The 23,612-nt window shown below is 37.3% G+C and overlaps 1 protein-coding gene across 1 annotated transcript; it reads left to right on the top strand.

Moving 5' to 3' along the window:
* Nucleotides 1–465: 465 nt before the first annotated feature.
* Nucleotides 466–4,388, top strand: LOC131635998 (aspartic proteinase 36-like). The gene is made up of 10 exons (XM_058906628.1): nucleotides 466–947; nucleotides 1,360–1,489; nucleotides 1,810–2,060; nucleotides 2,411–2,638; nucleotides 2,816–2,978; nucleotides 3,129–3,202; nucleotides 3,316–3,409; nucleotides 3,601–3,667; nucleotides 3,855–3,926; nucleotides 4,035–4,388. Exons 1-10 carry the CDS (start codon nucleotides 724–726, stop codon nucleotides 4,211–4,213), a joined length of 1,482 nt encoding a protein of 493 aa, XP_058762611.1. The 5' UTR covers nucleotides 466–723; the 3' UTR covers nucleotides 4,214–4,388.
* The last annotated feature ends 19,224 nt before the right edge of the window (nucleotides 4,389–23,612 follow it).

Raw genomic sequence — 23,612 nt, 5'->3', positions numbered from 1 at the left:
ATTCTAATAAAAGATAGTGTTCTAAATAATAAGTTAATAAATGTCCATCATTTATTAACTCATATTGCTATAACTCTGGTCACTAAATTGTTGTTGGTTTTTATTATTTTTGTTGTTAAATTTATTTATTTGTATCCTATAAATAAAGTTTATATATTAATATAGTTTGTTCAAATAATTCTAAAGATCAGTTTTCGTCATAATTCTATTTAGGATTACTTTTTTTATACAAATCACAATCTCAAGATATTATTAATAATTTCACTTATAGTTTTGCAATTTTTTTTAATTTTAAATTTTAGTTGTTTGAATTTTTCCATTTCTTATACTATAATTTACAGGTCTTCTCGTCGTCAAATATTATTATAATAACAAAATAAAAATGTAACATGGCCGTACCGTAGCCCCCCGCTAGCGTTTTAAGTAATCTTTTATTTTGTTTTTAGACAGAAAGCGTAATCCGTTTCCAACTTATGTTTGCTTCAAACTTGCAACTTCCACAGGTTCTCTAACTCAAACCTTATATAATAATTTAATACTACATCATCAATCATTAACAATAACATCAATCTCTCTCTTCTTCTTCTTCTTCTCCCTCAAACCTTGTTACACATAAACTATCTGTTTCCAATCATGAAACAAACTCTCAACTGCTTTCTGTTTTCATATTCCTTTAGTTAGTTTCTGAATTCACTTTCCCTTCTCACTTCCACCGACACACCAATGATAACCGCCGTTATCCTCTTCACCGTCGCGATTCTCTCCGCGGCTGCTGTTTCTTCATCTCCGGTGATTCTATCACTTGAAAGAGCTTTTCCTACGAATCACGGAGTTGAATTGAGTTACCTCAGAGAATTAGATAGTGTTAGACATCGAAGGTTTTTGCAGTCTACTAGCTATGTTGTTAATTTTCCTGTTAAAGGATCCTTTGATACCTCCAAAGCTGGGTAATTCTTTCTTCTATCAAATTTGTTTGTTACTTTTTCTTTTTTCTTTATTATTACAAGTTTGTTATAATGAGGTGTCTTAGACCAACTCGGCCATATTAACTTAAGGATAGAATTGGTTAAGGATTTGGACAATTAGTTTTAACACTTATGAATGTTTTGAGTAAAATTAATTTGAACTCCAAAAATGAGAATTTATTTATTTTTTCTTTCTAGAATTGAGTTTATTGTTTAACACATTTTCATATGAATGAATTTAAACATAAATCAATTCACATTCAAAGAAGTTTTTACCAAATTAATTTATTCATAATCAATTTTTGTAAGAGCAGAACCAAACACTCAGATAGTTCTCTAAATTTCCCTCCTTCAATACTCTTGCTTTGCCTTATGTTTTTATGGCCTATTTCAGGCTTTACTTTACAAAGGTGAATTTGGGTACTCCTCCGAGAGAATTTTATGTGCAGATTGACACCGGAAGTGATGTTCTCTGGGTGACTTGTGCTTCCTGCATCGGTTGTCCACAAACAAGTGGTCTCCAGGTAAATTACCTGTTACTTTTTGTTAATTCAATGCTATAACAATGAGATCAAGATCAATGTTTTAAATAAAGGTCGCAGTCGCGTTGCATTTGTGTAATGGCTTTCGCGGTTTCAGTCGCTATAGGTGTTGCATTACTGATTACGGTCATTGCAGTGTGAATTAACCACAATTTGTTCTTTATCATAAAAGTGGTGTGAACAACGGTATCAGAATCGGCACCTTCTAATAACGTTTTTGGTGGCCGTGTTTTTAAACCTTGATCAAGATACTTGTGGGAGTTTTGAAGTTTTTACATTATTGCTGTTTTTTTTTGTTACAGATTCAGCTGAATTACTTTGACCCTAGAAGTTCTTCAACATCTACATTTATCTCTTGTTCTGACCAAAGGTGTAAGAACGGAGTCCAGTCATCAGATAGCAGTTGCTCCAGTCGGAACAATCAATGCACTTATATATTCCAGTATGGAGATGGTAGTGGGACGTCCGGCTATTATGTGTCGGACTTGATGCATTTTGCTAGTATTTCTGAGGAATCTTTGTTGTCAAATTCATCGGCGCCTGTCGTTTTTGGGTGAGTCTGAAATTAGATTCATATTTAGACCTTGCTTAGATAAAAAACTTAACTAAACACTTATCTGGTAAGTGTTTATGTATCAGTTATTTCTATAACAACAAATAAAATAAAGCCGAATTATTTTCACATAAATTATAAGCTGTTTTCATCAGCTATCTTAGAGAGTTTGTTGAAATAAGTTAAGAACAGTTCATGGACATGTCATAAATTGTTTCGCGAGCGATTATGTTAGGAGATAAGCTCAAATAAGGCAATTTCGACAGTACCTTACTTTTTTTTCTTTTTCATATTTGTTGATTTGAACTTGGAAAGCATTGTCTTTTATATTGTGCTGTGGAATGTAACAGTTGTAGCAACCAGCAGAGTGGGGACTTGACAAAGTCGGATAGAGCAATCGACGGTATATTTGGATTTGGGCAACAGGGAATGTCAGTAATTTCTCAGCTCTCTTCACAAGGAATAGCACCAAGAGTGTTCTCACACTGCTTGAAAGGAGATAGTAACGGTGGCGGCTTATTGGTTCTTGGTGAGATTGTGGAGCCAAACATAATTTATAGTCCACTCGTTCCGTCACAGTATGTTCTTCCATTAGAATAAAATGCTACAATTTATCTATTTATGTATCTATACTCGTGGTTTATCTTAAAACTCTGGTAAATGTGTTACTGTCAAAATTTTATTTGTATTGAAATGGCCATTTTCTTTGATTAAAAGTTTAAACATTAAGATTAGTTCTATGGTAAATATTTCAGGCCTCATTATAATCTAAATCTGCTGAGCATCTCTGTCGGTGGCCAAGTTTTGCCGATTGATTCTGCTATTTTTGCTACATCAAACAATAGAGGTACCATTATTGATTCTGGAACAACTTTGGCATACATTGCGGAAGAGGCTTACAATCCCTTTATCAATGCGGTGAGTTTCACTTAGGTAATTTCTTTTTGTCCAATTGATCAATTAAAGATATTGCTTTGATTATTCATGTATAATTAGCAAAAATAACATGGGTTTTTTCTTTGTACAAGGTTTATCTATAATTTAACAGAAATGTTGTTCTCTGTATAGATTACCGCTGCCATTCCACAATCTGTGCGCACTGTTCTTTCCAGAGGAAATCAGTGTTACTTAGTTACCACCAGGTTAAAATGGAACTGTTCATAGATATTTAATTGATTATTTATAACATATTTTCCCGAATGCTTAAAATAGATGATCTTTCTCTGCCTTTTAACGGCTATACTGTGTTTAACAGCCTTGACATGTTTCCTCAAGTAAGTCTGAACTTTGCTGGTGGCGCGTCTCTCGTTTTAGGACCACAGGACTACCTTATAAAGCAGAACTATATTGTAAGTATCCAAACTTCGATTTCCATTTAAGAGCTACTTCGTGTCTAATTATGCGCACCGCTGGCTTCTTTGACCAAATAAAATAAATGTTTTTTTTTTTCACAAACATCTTACTGCTATACTTTCAATTTTTTCGATTATGAATGTTATCTCACTAGTTGAATGATGTAATAAACCTGTTGGTTTTATAGGGAGATGGATCAGTTTGGTGTATTGGCTTTCAGAAAATCCCAGGTCAAGATGTAACAATTCTAGGAGGTAACTGTATAGTACCAGTTTGGAAACTTTATTCTCGGTCCTACTTCAACGCTGTTTGTTTCTGTGCTAAGTTTTGCATCTGATTGAAGTCTGTTAAACTAAAATAACTGAATCTTGAAGATATTATTTGAAAGACAGTTCTTATATTAATTTATGATACTACTAACAACACTATTCTTTCTGGCAGACCTTGTATTAAAAGACAAAATTTTCGTCTACGATCTTGCTGGTCAACGCATTGGATGGGCTAACTATGACTGTAAGTTTTACCTGTGCTACAATAAGCGCACTGGCCACATAGTAATCGGCATATATAATCTTTGGGATTTTTTTTCTAATATGTTCAATTTAAAATGCATTATTCTAGGTTCCTTGTCGGTTAATGTTTCGGCATCAACTGGTAGTGGGAGAAGTGAGTTTGTCAGCGCGGGAGAGATAAGTGGAAGCACTTCTTTACGCGACGAATCTCATGAGTTGATAAAGAAAAGATGGGTCTTTGCTCTTTTCATACACATAACACTGATATGCTGTTTTATATTCTTGTAGCATGTGAGATTGAAACTAGTTATATTCTTTTTTACTTGGATTATTGTATTGTGCCTTTTGTATGCACATTAGGTTTGTTTATTAATGTAAGTCACTCTTAATCGAAGAAACAATGTTTCTTAGTATTGTAAATTCAATGATCACATTTATTGAGTCACAAATACAAGTTATACTTCGTTTTTGGATGATTTGTTTTGGACTTTTTTTCAAGCTTGGTTTCTTCTTTTGAATGATTTGTTTTGGACTTTTTTCAAGCATGGTTCCTTGTGAAAAATTCTTTATAAGAATTTGAATGAATAAAGGAATCACGGATGATGAGTTTAAGATAAAGGATTTGGGCAAGCAAAAGTGTTTCTTTGGTATTGAGGTAGCACACAACAAAGGAATCTCCTCCAAGATACAGGCATGACAACATTAAAATCAGCTTCTACATGGCTTGATCCTACATTGAAATTGCATCAGGATTCAACTGCAGCTTATGATTATAGTTGAATATAGAATACTAATAGGCAAAATTTTGTACTTGGTAACCACAAGACCTAACATGGCATTTTCTGCACAGCAATTGGGTTGGTTTCTTTCCTTTCCTACCATTGTTCATTATAAAACAACTTCTGAGGTTATTAAGTATTTGAAGGGAACACCATGAAGAAGTCTATTTTTCTCAAGATATTCCTCAATCCTCACTACAAATTCTTAGCTTTGGAAATGCATATTAGGACTAGAAAATCAACATATGGCTATTATTTCTTCTTGGGATCATCTCTAATTTCATGTAGAGGAAAAAAGAAACAAAAACTTTCGAGAAGCTCCTCAAAAGGAGAATATTAATCCTTTTCATTTGTTGCAAATGAACTACAATTGTTGATATATCTTCTTGAATATCTCAAAGTCTCATTCCTGAAACCACAATTTCTATATTATGATAATCAAAGTACCATCCACATTCTAGTTAATTCACTTTTTATAAAAGAATAATATATATATATATATATATATATATATATATATATATATATATATATATATATATATATATATATATATATATATATATATATATATATCATTTTGGTAGAGAAAAGATTCAGCTAAGAATGTTCAAATTGCTTCATATTTCCACCAAGGCTCAATAAGAAGATTTCTTTACAAAGGTATTATGTAATCGCTAAAAGTACAAATGTGTGACAATCCCTAGTGATTAAGGACTGTCAGAGGATTTAAGTTTGTTGTGAGATTGAGAGTTAACTCATAAAGAGTGAGAAGCTTTGTATGTGTATATTTTTGTGTTCTAGACTCTAGTTAGGTTGCCCCCCTCCCTATCACAATATTGAGATATTTATAGCCACCTTGAGCTTGGATTTGAAACTTCTTAGGATATAACAACTGTCATACCCCAAATTTGTCCTACCCTCTAACTGGCTTAAACTTTTGCATTCATCTGCATATCTCCATTAGGTCATCTAACACTTTACATTCATTCATCAAATAAACATCTAAAGCATGGGATCTAGGGCTTCACAACATCTACGGTCTCTACACTATGCAAACTTATTCAACAGAGGTGTTCAGTGTTCATGGATTAAAGTACTCTTTGTATGCTCGGGATTATCAGATAAGTCCTGAGGCGTGGACCTTATGATCATCAGAGACTTTTGCTCAGCATTTGGATTATATTCGTTAAAGTGGTCAGGTTATCACTTGTGGTATGAGTCATTCGCTCTGAGATTTAATTTAAGGATTTGGAATAAAGTCAAGATTTCACTGAGATTGTAAGATTGCCCTTATTATTCAAGATTGGGTCAAATGTCATATTGAAACATTCATTCATGATTATTCCAAGTCACAAGCTCATTCAAATGCATTGTTTCAAATACAAGTTACATGTTACAAAAAGGAGAGTACAGAAAAATCTACAAAATTTGACATAGTTGACTTTTTGGTCAACTGTTGACTTTTGGTCAACAGTTGACCGTTGACCCTAAGACTGGAATTGCTGACTTCTGAACCTATCTCCTTTTGTTGCAAGCCCATTTTGTCTTTATCTTCGCTTCGCTCACCATGACTCGGGGCACCATGTTGCTTATTTTGTACAAGGTCAACCACGTCTAAATTGAGCCAAATCCCTTCAAGATTCAAGCCAAAGCAAGGCCATTGTTCCATTACAAAACCTGCATAACAATCAGCTATCAGCAAGAACAATCCATCAAAATCCAAAGCATATGCTTCCAAATTAAAGCTAACAGCCAGTGCATTTGCTTCATGTCCAAGACAGCTACATACCTCTAACCATCAAACCTCACACCAGCATGCATTCAAAATAAAAACTCAAATAAACTCTACATACCATTCCCACATACATAACACATTCAAATTACCAAGCACTTGCATTCATCACTATAACACTCCTAACAACAATTAACTAACCAAAACAGACCCATTCAACCTATTCAAACATTCACCAACAAAATACAAAAAAAAATAAACAAGTTCAGGTCAGCCATACATCTACTAATCAACCTTACACTTAGCCTATCTTCACTCAATCAATCTATTTTCTAACTGTCAACTAGAAGTCCTACTTCACTTAACCAAAAAATCCTACTTCAGAAAAGACCACTGCATTGTGTTCATACCTGTTTAGACAACTTTCAGCCTATGGAATGCATCTCAAAAGCCTACAAAATCAGATACACGGTTCCAATCGGATCGCCTGCAGCACAACACTCACACAAGCTACCATCAGACCTGCATAGTTAGATGTAAATATCATCAGCACAAAATCATCTTTATCAAAGGCGCGTCAAATACAAAAAAAATATTGGCATTCAAAACAGAACAGAATTATCAGCCAATCATGTCAACGCAAAGTGTATGTTCGAAGTACTCACAGTGAGCAAGTATGGATCAAAGCCAATTTAATTCACGAGTCCTGCCCGGGTCCCCATGATCAGATCAAGAAATATTCCATCCAGTTAAAAGCATAGCATACGATATATCAAGAAAGATTCTTGCAAGTCTAAAAGGGAAATACAACAGATGCAGTCCAAAGGAAAACTCACATAACAGGAATTCATAACTACCCTAACTAATCCAATTCCTAACTGTCATAACCTTTAACTAACATTTCACTCAGACATCCAAAACAGAATTGTAACTCACAGTTTTCTCAGCCTTTCCCTAACTAACTTCTTCTAACCTCTAACTGTCACTTTCAACCTATAACAACCTCTAACTAAATTCATAACAGAAAAAAACAGAATAAACTAACCTCAGAATGGATTCAATCTCACCTTTCAACTTGTAACAGAATTCTTCAATCTATGGCTCAGATTCAAAGTCTCAACTTCCATTAACCTCTATATAACAGAATCTCCCACCATTTTTCTCGATCTTCGATCTCAGAACCTCCCTCTCAGAAATCTTCATCACCTTCATCATCTCCATCTTCTTGACCTTGCACTTTCATGCCAAATTCAACCATCATCATCACCGCCTCAGTCTTTCTTCAAATTAACAATCCAATATTCTTCATCAATAATTCTGCAACGCAATCACCATCACTCTGCTACGAAACGCAACAGCAACATCATCATCGCAAGTATCAGTACATGGCAACGGTAGCAAGAAGGAGAAGAAGAATGGAAGTATAAGAAGTTACCTGAGGTTGAAGTTCTCCACTGCTCGATCCAACGATTCATCCGCACAACTTCGCCAATCGCAACTTCACGACCTTCGAGCGTCGCTCAACCTATATCATCGTTATCGCAAGATCATTATTCCATTGATTTCCGAAGCAACAAGATCGGAGGACCGATCGGAGTTCGTAATTGGAGAGTCTGAGAACAAAATCGAAGAAGAGAGAAAGAGCATCAGAGAAAGAAGATCATCACATCACCGCTTCAATCTTCTCCTTCGAACTTCATCGATTCAACCTCACCAACACCTTTGCGTCATCATCCTCGCAACTTCTCCTTCAACGAGTCTTCATACAAGGGCAACAACACCGATTCAAGAGGATACGAAATCGGAGATGAGAAGTGAAACTGAAACGAGACTGAGAGACGAGCAAGGGCGGAGGCGAAGAGGTTGCTTCACGGCGGCGGATGAGCTATCGTCGTCGTGGGAAGAGTATCGCCGCCGCGAGTTCGTCTGAGCAAGGGAGGAGAAGCGTGAAGAACTCCAATAGTCGCAAGGTAATTTAACCCTAAACCCCTCTTTCATATAATTTAATTAGTATTAGTATATTGTTTGATTAGCATAAAGTTTAGTTAGTAGAATTTAATTGATATTAAATGAGCCATGAATTTGAACATTAATACACTAATTGATAGAATTTGATTAGAATAAAATCTGAAATAAATAAAATCTGAGAATCTGCATCACACCCCATGGGCCACGAGATCTTGGGCCCTGTAACATGTTCAGAATCATACACCTCCGTGCTGGCACACCATGCGTGCCTGGACTGGGCCTCACACGAAACCCTGCTCTTCACACCCCTGATTGCAGGCCCAATTTGTTTCATAATTGATTTTAGTTCATTTGAAAACTGCTGTTGCACCCCGCCCCCCTGCAGTGTAGATTTAGTTTTCACTTTAATCTTTGTTTTTCTTTTATTTTTTAGCTCATGGCCAATTTTAAATCAAGTAAAAAATGCATAAAATCAATGTTAGATTTTAGGTTCACTTCACAATAGTTTTTTTCTTCTTAGTTATAAAAAACATGATAAAACCTTTAATAAAGCTTGTTAGATTCTTAGGTAATTGTCGACATTAATCTCCCCATAAAAGTACATAAAAATAGTAGTTTGTTTAGGTTGATCATTGACATTAAAAAAGGGCTCATAAGAATAAGTAGATCTTAGGTTAACTTTGACATTTAATTTCCTTCATTAAAAAGGTCATAAAAAATAGTAGTATTTTTTTTAGACTAATTTTGTACTAATACTTGAATTGTTTCTCTTTATGCTTTTGTACCATTTCCATGCTATTTGTTTCGTATAATTGTTGTGTGATTTGGTTACTTGTTGTTGGCCATATTTTTGGCCTACTTTGTTAATACCGTTTTAATGCTTCTTTTAGAATCTATCCCATTGTTAACATAACTTTAGAAGATTAGAATAACTTAGATTAGAGAATAGGTTAGTTCCCCACTGCATTCTTTTTCTTTTCGACTTTTAAAATACTTAATAAAAGGAAGATGCGAATCACATTAAGAAAGTGGTAGAGAAATGAGTGGGATTCATTCCCTAATCTGTTTCTCAATCGCTTAGTGACATAGAAACGAGTGGGATTCATTCCCTAATCTATTTCTCGGTCACTACTTAATGGGAGAGAAATGAGTGGGATTCATTCCCTAATCTGTTTCTCGAACATTAACTAATGGGATAGAAATGAGTGGGATTCATTCCCTAATCTGTTTCTTGAACATTATATAATGAGATAGAAGTGAGTGGGATTCATTCCCTAATCTGCTTCTCGATCATTATACATTTTATGTGATTCGAATCGCGAAGTAAATTCCCTTTAAAAAATACACAACCAAAATCACTTAAAACACCTAACAATGGTTCAAATTAAAACAAAGTAGAGAAAGTGGTGAGTGGCCCGGTATTGGGAACTGTTCATCACTTATCTACCTTAAAAGACACAAACCAATCTCTTTCCTTCTTTCTAAGGGCAATGTCATTTCCGTTCGTACGCATCGTAGGTCGTCCCTTATGCAAGAACGTGAACGTTGACTCCGCCCAATTAAAAAACACAAAAACAAACAGAAAATCTTTAGCTGAGCTACGGTAACTCTGATTCCTGAAAAGGATACGTAGGCAGCGGGGTAGGGCCCGTGCGAGTACAATTCTTTATTTTCCCTACATTTTGCATGCATTCACATATAGGTAGACATAGTACACACCCTTTATATAGAAACAAACATAGGTGGATACCATCGAGTACGATGGGCGTGAGGGGTGCTAGCACCTTCCCCTTGCGTAACCGACTCCCGTACCTAGATTCTCTGGTCGCAAGACCCTGTTCTTATCCTTTCCTAGGTTTTCTGATATTCCTTTCCCTTATGGGATAAATATATTGGTGGCGACTCTGTTCATTTTTCGCAAGCGTGCGACAGCTGGCGACTCTGCTGGGGATGTTGATAGACCTGTGCTGGTCCATTCTTAGCGAGTCGATCCTAGCCTTTGCTTGTTTCTTTTATTGGGTGTTTATTTTATTTGTTTATGTGTTTGCCTTTTGTATATATATGCTTGCATATCATGTTCATTTCCTGCTTGCATATCATATTTACTTTCTCGCATCCTGGACTATATTATGGGTCCCCGTGGGGGCCACATATTCTCTCTGTTTGCAGGTTGGGTGGGATGTTTATATAAGGTAAAAGGCCCAATACCCAGGCCAGAGTTGACACATAGGATACCTAGGATAGAGTGGATAGTCATGACGCCAACAGAATGTCAGGTTCTGTTGATTGCGATCACGAGACCCACGACCAGTCGAGACTCGAATGGGATACCATTGTTGGCATGTATTTGCAACGATGATGGTGTTTCAGGAGAGTTGTTAACGCTGGAGACCTTTTGACCTACCCTGACCTAGATTCACCTGTGAGTGGGGAGGGATATACATGACAGGTACCGTTGGTGACTATTCTGTTCTGTGGGTGACTATTGTTCCTATGGTTGTGTGGTGCCTATGCCGAACCTTTGATCTCATGACATCTGACCTATATCAGTTATTCAAAGGATTGTACAGTGGTTACTAAGATTATATGGACCTTGATCCCATGTTGTTGTATTGCATAACATCATTACTTTATCCACTTCATTTATGGGGAATCCTAAAGTCTATTTCAAAAAAAAAAAAAGAAATAGAAAAAGAGAAAAAATATTATATACAAAATGAAGCCTTTATTTCAAAAAAATAAAAAGAAAGATAAAAGAGAAATTAAAGTGTGTGAAAAGACTTTAGGATCTCTCATAAAGGAAACATGCATTCATACCATCATGCATTTCATGGCTCTTTTAAAGACTTGTTGGACCCTTTCTACTCAGATTTCAAGATCAACAACGGATTTGACTTCTCACCGCCACAAGCTCCGAGATCAACTATGGAACAACTCCGTGAGGTTTTTGACTGAGATGAGAACAGAAATGGAGACTGACATAAATCAGTGTATGGAGGTTATTCAAGCGTTTTCTCTTTGACAAGAAGAATTGAGACGAGTTCCTCCTAAGCCAAATGCAAACGTAGATCTTACCCATGAGAAAGTCTTATGTATCAGAATGTTTGAAATAATGTTGAGATTCCTATTCTTGGTAAAGAGAATTCACATCATTGAAGTCTGCAAGTTTCCAATTATTAAAACTGACAAAAGGTTCCACCTCTTGGAGAAAAGATTGAAAGCCATAAAAAGTCGTGACGCCACTGATTCAGATGTTGTTGGTTTGTGCCTATTGCCTGATATCAAGAAATGCAAGGATCGTCCACTCTCACTCCAAATGGTTTGGATATTGAAGCTAAATTGGTAATCATCTCTTGTACGTGTGTGGAAGTTGCTTGGGGCTCCCGATTGAGGGATAAGCAAGACGTACTCTTATCTTGAGCTTTGCACCACTTGCGTGCTCGAATCCCTAAAAGCATTACAAATTCCTGCGTGACTTCGTCAGAATATTTTTCCATGTGGTAATCAAGAGTGTTCTACATAATGCTTCTCATTCTCAAGGTTCAACTTCATATCTCAGTTGCCTCTTCTCAGAATTTCCTTCTCAGTGGCCTTCGCTTGTTAACAGAGACAAGAAGAATATGAGAAACAAATTGATGTGATTTTATTGCCTTGTGCCCATTCGCTTCCCTATTTGTTGGAATTTCAGTTGGTTAAGATTCGTGTATTGGGTCTTCTTCATCATGAATAAGTCTCCTCAGTTTGATGGCCATACAAGGTTCCTCCATGTTTGATGGTGAATACTTCTCCGACATCTATGCTTGGGGCTCCCGATTGAGGGATAAGCAAGACGTACTCTTATCTTGAGCATTGCATCACTCGCATTTCTCGAATCCCTAAAGTAAGGCAAAAGTTTACAACTCTTGGGTGACTTCGTTGGAGTTTTCTTTTGAAGTAATCTGAAGTGTTTGGAAGGAACACATGATAATACTAAGTGACTACCATGTTGGAGCGCAAAGCCAATCACCTGAGGATTGTGTGTCGTTCGTTCCAAGAAGTTCATGCTTAAATTGAAGTCTCGAAAGGGTATCAAACTGCAGGAAGTATCCAAGAGCAATAAATCCAGACGGAGTCAAGTCTCCTCAACAATGGCATTCATTTAGTTATTTATTGCATTCTCATTTGTAACATTTCATTGTTTGTTTAAGCATTGCTAGCATGTAAAAACTTGTTAATTTCTGAATGAAAATCATAATGCATTGTTTATGTTTTTCTTGAAGTAATCCATTCGTTATCACTCATAAAATGATTTGCTTGCATACGATACCAACTTTACTAATCGCTTGTCTAGGCAGAAAGCTGAGGGAGAATGATGAAAAATAAAAATGCAAAATCTCTAATCATGTGTTTTTGAATAAAAACCCTACTGAGGATGTACAGGCATTATTTCAAATCCCCAAACACCGGAGATATAAGGGAGATAGACCCTCGTTAACCCCTTTGAGCCTCGAAGTAGGAGTTTATTTTCTAATCACAAAAACCCTTATTTTAACCTTGGGGCAGGGTAGTGTTCATTTAACTTGATCGGGTGTTCAGAACTCACCAAAAGGGTATGAATCTAAGGATACAAAAAGGGTTATCCTTCAAAGGGCTGAGGAATGTCAAAACCGCAATGGTTATCCCTATTCCATCAAGAGGTCAAGAGATGATGATACCACAATGGTAATCCTTCATCAAATCAAAGGAGTGAGGCAGTCACGATCTTTCAAACAAATCGAGAGCAATGCAAGATCACACGACTTGTTCAAAAGGCATAAAAAAAGGGAGCCCGCTAAGTCAACAACATGAAAACAAGTGACTTAGGCAAAAGTTAGGGCATCCCGCTGGACTCCAAAATAAAATTCAAGAGAATTTGTCCAGGCAAAAGTTAGGGAAAGCAGAAGCGAAAAACAAGGATTACAAAATAAAAATCCTTATCAAAGGAACAAAGTCGTGTGATGATCAATCAGAAGAATAAGAAAGTGAGTGACTGCCATGTCCAAAAAACCTCATTGATTCCTCAACCATTCCAAATTCCTTGTGAGGAATGAACACTCATGTCGAGTTAATTGAACCTAGGAATGGAGAACATCACGAGGGGGGTGGGTACCAAATAATTTTGAGACTAAAAATCCTTTTTTTCTTTAAACCGCGAACCCGGCCACGATACAACCCTCAAAAGTCCTAATTGAAGTAGGGTTATTTTGAAAGCACATTCCGATGAGATAGCGTTTAGCTGACTCCCAATGAAGTGAGACTCATATCCATGTTGGTATCGTACGTTTGCTTTATCTTCCATGTGCAAAAAAAATCGAGGTTGTGTCAACTAGTGATTCAGTCACAAGAGGTCGCAACCTCATTTCATAAAAGGTTTCTTTAAAACTTCAAGACTAACATAGGCTTTGCATTAGAATTAACATTCTTTTGCATACAAAATATGTGCTTAACATCAAGGAAGTTACCATAAGGAGAATCAGTGAGTAACTTGATCCTGTCAAAGTACAAGAGACTTGGGAACTCCGAAGAGTAAAAAGCTAATCATTCCAAATGTTGACCATCAAGGGGCAAGTTATCCAAAGGTCTCCGTTGGGCATGAACAGTTAATGCTTTCCTTGACTACCTTGAGGGGAAGAGTTTGAAGACTCCGTTGAGCGTGGTAAAGTTGTTTCCATATTTGTTTGACTTCAAAACAATGGAAGCTTGAGGATTCTAGTAAGATGTACCTAATCAGGGGTAATTGAATCGAGGTTTGACCTCTCAAATTCAACATATTTGGGGCAACCACGTCGATAAATCTCTTCAAGCTTCCATCAATCTGAGGTAATCACGTCGATAAATCTCTTCAAGCTTTGATCAATCTAGGGGCAATCATGTCGAGGAATATCTCTTGAGTTTGACCAATCTGGGGCAGTTACGTCGAGATTCGACAAATCTCTCCAAGGTTTCTTTAGTGCAAATTCCTTCATGGGTCGTGAAGCTTGGGGCAAAATCTTGAGTCATATTGTCTCTCCCCGACCATTGGAGTTTATTTCCCTAGAAATCTGGTCTCTCCCTAAGCATAGGAGTTTATTTCTCCTGAGAGTTTGTTCCGTCCCTCAAGCATAGGAGTTTATTTCTCCTAGGAGTTGTTCTACTTCCCCCATCTAGGCTTCTTATCTGGATCTCTCATCCCCAACATGGAGAATCGAGGGAATCTCCTCAAGCTGAAAATCCTCCAAGCAGTGGCACATGGTGAGAAGTCAGAAATTATTCTTCAAGTCAAAGAAGGAGCATCTTACAAATCAAAGTCCAATATCTATTGGCACCTCCACATGGTCCTTAACACTAAGGGGATTCTCCCTGGTGTTTACCTCACTAATGCCTTTATTTGGCACTCTGCATATAGTATCCATTGCATATAACATTGCATCCTCAAAATCGTAGCATATCCATCAAAATGGAGCATTACGCCATACAAAAATTCCAAACATGCATCAATGCATAAGCCAGTTTGTATGTGCCTAGAAGGCACAAAGCAATATATACACCCCCAGAAGAAGTCTCATCTTCTCTCTCCAATGTGGATCGGATACGATGTCTTTCTTCGTCAGAATCATTGTCTCCGAGGTTATTTCCCGCATGCTGCGTGCAGATTAGAGCGTGAATGAGGGTGGGCATTCAACCCATCTAATTTTTCGATCGTTTGAATAACCATACTTGGTGTGTGGCAATTCGAACGATTGCCGCTCTTGAAGAGTTACACCCCGCCTTTTGGCCTGAGGGATTAATGTAATTCTTATGCTTCGCAAGCATCAACATCTTCGTGATTCTTCAACGTTGACCGATGTCTTTTGATCGAGTCTAGTCGTCACTAGTCTCCGTGGTCCCTTCCCCCGTATGGGAAAACTTTTTCAGGTCCAACCCCCGTGTTGTGAATCCTTTTCCTTCCTACCTTCAAACCTTTTCAAAGCCCAGTTCCCAACCTGGCAAACCTTTTCAAAGCCCAGTTTCCAACCTGGCAAACCTTTTCAAAGCCCAGTTTCCAACCTGGCAAACCCTTTCAAAGCCCAGGTTCCAACCTGGCAAACCCTTTCAAAGCCCAGTTCCCAACCTGGGAAACCCTTTCAAAGCCCAGTTCCCAACCTGGCAAACCCTTTCAAAGCCTAGTTTCCAACCTGGCAAACCCTTTCAAAGCCCAGTTTCCAACCTCGCAAACCATTTCAGAACCAATTCCCTTCTCCAAACCCCGATGTTGAGTCATAGATCGCACGAGATCTTTTCCCTTCCACTCCTGAAGATCGTACGAGGTCTTCTCCCGATGTTGAGTCATAGATCGCACGAGATCTTTTCCCTTTCAGTCCTGAAGTTCGTATGAGATCTTCTCCCAATGTTGAGTCATAGATCGCACGAGATCTCTTTCCTTTCAGTCTTGAAGATCGTACGAGATCTTCTCCCGATGTTGAGTCATAGATCGTACGAGATATTTTCCTTTCGGTCCTGAAGATCGCTCTTAGGTCTTCTCCTAGTGTCGAGTCGATGTTGAGTCATAGGTCGTACGAGATCTCTTCCTTTAGTCCTGAAGATCGCCCACAGATTTTCTCCTAGTTTCGAGTCGGAGTTGAGTCATAGATCGCTACGAGATCTTATCTTTTCAGTCATTGTTTCATACAACCCTTCTCTTTGAAAACCCTGTATTGGCACCATCACCGTGTTACAAGCTATCACCATTCAACCATTACTCGCCATAAACTTTTCCAATGAAAAAAAAAACAACAAAAATTTCTCTTTCCCCAGCAGATATCAAAATGGAAAATAAAGATAACACTTACACCATCTTCTCTTCAGGACAAATTTCTGGTCTTGGTATTTAATCCTCTTCTACCTCGAATGTTCGAAAGGCTAGCGTCAATCTCACCTTCAGGTTTAAGACGAATAAATAGGGGCAGCTGTCATACCCCAAATTTGTCCTACCCTCTAACTGGCTTAAACTTTTGCATTCATCTGCATATCTCCATTAGGTCATCTAACACTTTGCATTCATTCATCAAATAAACATCTAAAGCATGGGATCTAGGGCTTCACAACATCTAGGGTCTCTACACTATGCAAACTTATTCAACAGAGGTGTTCAGTGTTCATGGATTAAAGTACTCTTTGTATGCTCGGGATTATCAGATAAGTCCTGAGGCGTGGACCTTATGATCATCAGAGACTTTTGCTCAGCATTTGGATTATATTCGTTAAAGTGGTCAGGTTATCACTTGTGGTATGAGTCATTCGCTCTGAGATTTAATTTAAGGATTTGGAATGAAGTCAAGATTTCACTGAGATTGTAAGATTGCCCTTATTATTCAAGATTGGGTCAAATGTCATATTGAAACATTCATTCATGATTATTCCAAGTCACAAGCTCATTCAAATGCATTATTTCAAATACAAGTTACATGTTACAAAAAGGAGAGTACAGAAAAATCTACAAAATTTGACATAGTTGACTTTTTGGTCAACTGTTGACTTTTGGTCAACAGTTGACCGTTGACCCTAAGACTGGAATTGCTGACTTCTGAACCTATCTCCTTTTGTTGCAAGCCCATTTTTTCTTTATCTTCGCTTCGCTCACCATGACTCGGGGCACCATGTTGCTTATTTTGTACAAGGTCAACCACGTCTAAATTGAGCCAAATCCCTTCAAGATTCAAGCCAAAGCAAGGCCATTGTTCCATTACAAAACCTGCATAACAATCAGCTATCAGCAAGAACAGTCCATCAAAATCCAAAGCATATGCTTCCAAATTAAAGCTAACAGCCAGTGCATTTGCTTCATGTCCAAGACAGCTACATACCTCTAACCATCAAACCTCACACCAGCATGCATTCAAAATAAAAACTCAAATAAACTCTACATACCATTCCCACATACATAACACATTCAAATTACCAAGCACTTGCATTCATCACTATAACACTCCTAACAACAATTAACTAACCAAAACAGACCCATTCAACCTATTCAAACATTCACCAACAAAATACAAAAAAAAATAAACAAGTTCAGGTCAGCCATACATCTACTAATCAACCTTACACTTAGCCTATCTTCACTCAATCAATCTATTTTCTAACTGTCAACTAGAAGTCCTACTTCACTTAACCAAAAAATCCTACTTCAGAAAAGACCACTGCATTGTGTTCATACCTGTTCAGACAACTTCAGCCTATGGAATGCATCTCAAAAGCCTACAAAATCAGATACACGGTTCCAATGGGATCGCCTGCAGCACAACACTCACACAAGCTACCATCAGACCTGCATAGTTAGATGTAAATATCATCAGCACAAAATCATCTTTATCAAAGGCGCGTCAAATACAAAAAAAATATTGGCATTCAAAACAGAACAGAATTATCAGCCAATCATGTCAACGCAAAGTGTATGTTCGAAGTACTCACAGTGAGCAAGTATGGATCAAAGCCAATTTAATTCACGAGTCCTGCCCGGGTCCCCATGATCAGATCAAGAAATATTCCATTCAGTTAAAAGCATAGCATACGATATATCAAGAAAGATTCTTGCAAGTCTAAAAGGGAAATACAACAGATGCAGTCCAAAGGAAAACTCACATAACAGGAATTCATAACTACCCTAACTAATCCAATTCCTAACTGTCATAACCTTTAACTAACATTTCACTCAGACATCCAAAACAGAATTGTAACTCACAGTTTTCTCAGCCTTTCCCTAACTAACTTCTTCTAACCTCTAACTGTCACTTTCAACCTATAACAACCTCTAACTAAATTCATAACAGAAAAAAACAGAATAAACTAACCTCAGAATGGATTCAATCTCACCTTTCAACTTGTAACAGAATTCTTCAATCTATGGCTCAGATTCAAAGTCTCAACTTCCATTAACCTCTATATAACAGAATCTCCCACCATTTTTCTCGATCTTCGATCTCAGAACCTCCCTCTCAGAAATCTTCATCACCTTCATCATCTCCATCTTCTTGACCTTGCACTTTCATGCCAAATTCAACCATCATCATCACCGCCTCAGTCTTTCTTCAAATTAACAATCCAATATTCTTCATCAATAATTCTGCAACGCAATCACCATCACTCTGCTACGAAACGCAACAGCAACATCATCATCGCAAGTATCAGTACATGGCAACGGTAGCAAGAAGGAGAAGAAGAATGGAAGTATAAGAAGTTACCTGAGGTTGAAGTTCTCCACTGCTCGATCCAACGATTCATCCGCACAACTTCGCCAATCGCAACTTCACGACCTTCGAGCGTCGCTCAACCTATATCATCGTTATCGCAAGATCATTATTCCATTGATTTCCGAAGCAACAAGATCGGAGGACCGATCGGAGTTCGTAATTGGAGAGTCTGAGAACAAAATCGAAGAAGAGAGAAAGAGCATCAGAGAAAGAAGATCATCACATCACCGCTTCAATCTTCTCCTTCGAACTTCATCGATTCAACCTCACCAACACCTTTGCGTCATCATCCTCGCAACTTCTCCTTCAACGAGTCTTCATACAAGGGCAACAACACCGATTCAAGAGGATACGAAATCGGAGATGAGAAGTGAAACTGAAACGAGACTGAGAGACGAGCAAGGGCGGAGGCGAAGAGGTTGCTTCACGGCGGCGGATGAGCTATCGTCGTCGTGGGAAGAGTATCGCCGCCGCGAGTTCGTCTGAGCAAGGGAGGAGAAGCGTGAAGAACTCCAATAGTCGCAAGGTAATTTAACCCTAAACCCCTCTTTCATATAATTTAATTAGTATTAGTATATTGTTTGATTAGCATAAAGTTTAGTTAGTAGAATTTAATTGATATTAAATGAGCCATGAATTTGAACATTAATACACTAATTGATAGAATTTGATTAGAATAAAATCTGAAATAAATAAAATCTGAGAATCTGCATCACACTCCATGGGCCACGAGATCTTGGGCCCTGTAACATGTTCAGAATCATACACCTCCGTGCTGGCACACCATGCGTGCCTGGACTGGGCCTCACACGAAACCCTGCTCTTCACACCCCTGATTGCAGGCCCAGTTTGTTTCATAATTGATTTTAGTTCATTTGAAAACTGCTGTTGCACCCCCCCCCCCCTGCAGTGTAGATTTAGTTTTCACTTTAATCTTTGTTTTTCTTTTATTTTTTAGCTCATGGCCAATTTTAAATCAAGTAAAAAATGCATAAAATCAATGTTAGATTTTAGGTTCACTTCACAATAGTTTTTTTCTTCTTAGTTATAAAAAACATGATAAAACCTTTAATAAAGCTTGTTAGATTCTTAGGTAATTGTCGACATTAATCTCCCCATAAAAGTACATAAAAATAGTAGTTTGTTTAGGTTGATCATTGACATTAAAAAAGGGCTCATAAGAATAAGTAGATCTTAGGTTAACTTTGACATTTAATTTCCTTCATTAAAAAGGTCATAAAAAATAGTAGTATTTTTTTTAGACTAATTTTGTACTAATACTTGAATTGTTTCTCTTTATGCTTTTGTACCATTTCCATGCTATTTGTTTCGTATAATTGTTGTGTGATTTGGTTACTTGTTGTTGGCCATATTTTTGGCCTACTTTGTTAATACCGTTTTAATGCTTCTTTTAGAATCTATCCCATTGTTAACATAACTTTAGAAGATTAGAATAACTTAGATTAGAGAATAGGTTAGTTCCCCACTGCATTCTTTTTCTTTTCGACTTTTAAAATACTTAATAAAAGGAAGATGCGAATCACATTAAGAAAGTGGTAGAGAAATGAGTGGGATTCATTCCCTAATCTGTTTCTCAATCGCTTAGTGACATAGAAACGAGTGGGATTCATTCCCTAATCTGTTTCTCGGTCACTACTTAATGGGAGAGAAATGAGTGGGATTCATTCCCTAATCTGTTTCTCGAACATTAACTAATGGGATAGAAATGAGTGGGATTCATTCCCTAATCTGTTTCTTGAACATTATATAATGAGATAGAAGTGAGTGGGATTCATTCCCTAATCTGCTTCTCGATCATTATACATTTTATGTGATTCGAATCGCGAAGTAAATTCCCTTTAAAAAATACACAACCAAAAACACTTAAAACACCTAACAATGGTTCAAATTAAAACAAAGTAGAGAAAGTGGTGAGTGGCCCGGTATTGGGAACTGTTCATCACTTATCTACCTTAAAAGACACAAACCAATCTCTTTCCTTCTTTCTAAGGGCAATGTCATTTCCGTTCGTACGCATCGTAGGTCGTCCCTTATGCAAGAACGTGAACGTTGACTCCGCCCAATTAAAAAACACAAAAACAAACAGAAAATCTTTAGCCGAGCTACGGTAACTCTGATTTCTGAAAAGGATACGTAGGCAGCGGGGTAGGGCCCGTGCGAGTACAATTCTTTATTTTCCCTACATTTTGCATGCATTCACATATAGGTAGACATAGTACACACCCTTTAGATAGAAACAAACATAGGTGGATACCATCGAGTACGATGGGCGTGAGGGGTGCTAGCACCTTCCCCTTGCGTAACCGACTCCCGTACCTAGATTCTCTGGTCGCAAGACCCTGTTCTTATCCTTTCCTAGGTTTTCTGATATTCCTTTCCCTTATTGGATAAATATATTGGTGGCGACTCTGTTCATTTTTCGCATGCGTGCGACAACAACCACTCCGGAAATGGATGGTTGATTCTTTGAAATTTAGGGTGTATAGTTAATCCCCACGACTATGTGTCTTTTTTTACAAGATATAGGTTACACTCACAATCACGCGCTATTGACGGAGTCCCAGAGGATTAGGTGACGTATCCGAAGGAATGTCTCTCTATCCAACATAAGGGAACTCAAACCAATAAAGGGGAGATCAGCAAAAGATAAAAGGCAAATCACATGCTTTCGTCATGGCCTCACGACTCCTTCCAATTACACCATTACACAATCCCTCAAGCACGAGGACCCGCAAAGGCCGAAGTGTTTTAGTTCCTTACTTATTTTTTGGATTTTCACCAAAACCTTATCGAAGCTTATCCATTTAGTTCTCGATACTTAGGTAAATTTCATGGTCGAGATTTAGTTGAGTTTCTTATATGATATTTAGTTAAGTCTCCCATGTAAGACTTAGTTGAGTCTCTCTAATGGGACTTAGTTGAGTCCCAAAGGCAAAACTTATTTAATTCTTCCTTACTTATTTTTTGGATTTTCACCAAAACCTTATCGAAGCTTATCCATTTAGTTCTCGATACTTAGGTAAATTTCATGGTCGAGATTTAGTTGAGTTTCTTATATGAGATTTAGTTAAGTCTCTCATGTAAGACTTAGTTGAGTTTCTCTAATGGGACTTAGTTGAGTCCCAAAGGCAAAACTTATTTAATTCTTCCTAATGAGACTTAGTTTAGTCCCTCGAGCGAGGCTCAGGTCATTCTTCCCGACTATAATTAGTTGAGTCTCTCATGCGAGACTTAGTTACGTCCCTCAGGCGAAACTTAGTTGAATCTTCCTGACGAGAATTAGTTGAGTCTCTCATACGAGATTTAGTTGAGTGTTCCTGATGAGGCTTATCTGAGTCCCTCAAACGAGACTTAGTTGAGTCTTTCTAACGATACTTAGTTGATTATCTTATGAGAGACTAGTTGAGTCCCTCATATAAGACTTAGTTGAGTCTTCCTGGTAAAACTTACTTATGTCACTCAAACGAGACTTAATTGAGTCTTTCTGACGAGACTTAGTCTCTTATGTGGGACTTAGTTGAGTTCCTCGAGTGAAATTTAGTTGAGTCTTCTTGGCGAGACTTAGTTGATTATTTTTGGAGAGACTTAGTTGAGTCTTCTTGACGAGACTTAGTTGAGTCACTGGGAAAAAACTTAGTTAAGTCTTCTTGAGGAGACTTAGTTAAACTCTTTCAAGTGAGACTTAGTTGATTGAGTCTTCCTGAAGAGACCTAGTTGTGTCTCTTACGCGAGACTTAGTTAGGTCCCTTAGACGATAATTAATTAAGTCTTACTAATATTGGGAAGGATTTCTATAGTGCAATTACTTGTATGCGGTAATGATCTTCTTATGAAGTAGAATAGTTTAATTATCACGTAGGACGACAAGGATCTTCTTGTGGAAGTCCAGAAGTTTACTTTCCCTTAAGGAGACAAGGATATTTCTATGAAATTCTAGCAATTTAATTATCTTGTAGGGCGACAATGATCTTCATATGAAAGTATGACAGTTTAATTACCTCATAGGGCCGCAAGGATGTTCCTTTAGAGGTCCAGCAATTTAATTACCCCGTAGAGCTTCATGGATCTTTCTGTGAAATTCTAGAAATTCACTTATCGTGTAGGGCGGAAATGATCTTCTTATGAAAATACAATAATTTAATTACCTCGTAGGATGACAAAGATCTTCCTATATTAGTCCATCAATTTAATTATCCTGTAAGGCGGTAAGGATCTTCTTATGGAATGTAACACCCTAAACCCCAATGCACATTTTTAAATAAAATGATGCAATATCAAATTATTTCAACAATAGAGTGCCACATCTCTCAAAAAAAATATGCTTTTCAAAAACTTTATAACAACGTAAAAGAAAATTAAATCATATCATCTCAAATGGAACATCTAATACTTCGTCAAAACAAATGACTTAATTCAGCATAGGCAAATGAATCAACAATTCTTAGAACACATCAAATAATTGAAACTTTACCCGATATTACACTATCAGAGGACACCGCGGAAAACTAAAACTCAAAACGCTAAACTTAGAGAAGTAAGAATTTACGTCAATCCTTCGAACAAGTAGTATCTAATGCTTCTCTACCTGGGTATCTGCATCATCATCACAACGAGCAACACAACAAAACAAAAGGGTTGAGCAATACGTTCATAATGTTAATGTTGTATACAAATAATTAGGATAGTTCAACATCAGTATTCAACAATCACCAACAATAGTTCACAATATATAATAATAACATTTGCAACTTTATATAATGCAATGCAACACATCACTCATAACTCAACATGCATGTGGTACCAAGGTTTTGGATTTCACATTTATGTTACTTATTGATCCATGTCTCTGGTTCCTCATCTGAACCAACAATTCCACCAATGAATCTGAGTCCTCGTCTGAACCAACTATTCCACCAATAAATCTGAAACCACCAATGAATATGATGCATGACATGCAA

The sequence above is a fragment of the Vicia villosa genome, unplaced genomic scaffold (genome assembly GCF_029867415.1).
Source record: "Vicia villosa cultivar HV-30 ecotype Madison, WI unplaced genomic scaffold, Vvil1.0 ctg.001605F_1_1, whole genome shotgun sequence".
Classification (NCBI taxonomy): domain Eukaryota; kingdom Viridiplantae; phylum Streptophyta; class Magnoliopsida; order Fabales; family Fabaceae; genus Vicia; species Vicia villosa.
The sequence above is the reverse complement of the archived record's forward strand: the minus strand, read 5'-3'. Positions and strand labels throughout refer to the sequence as shown.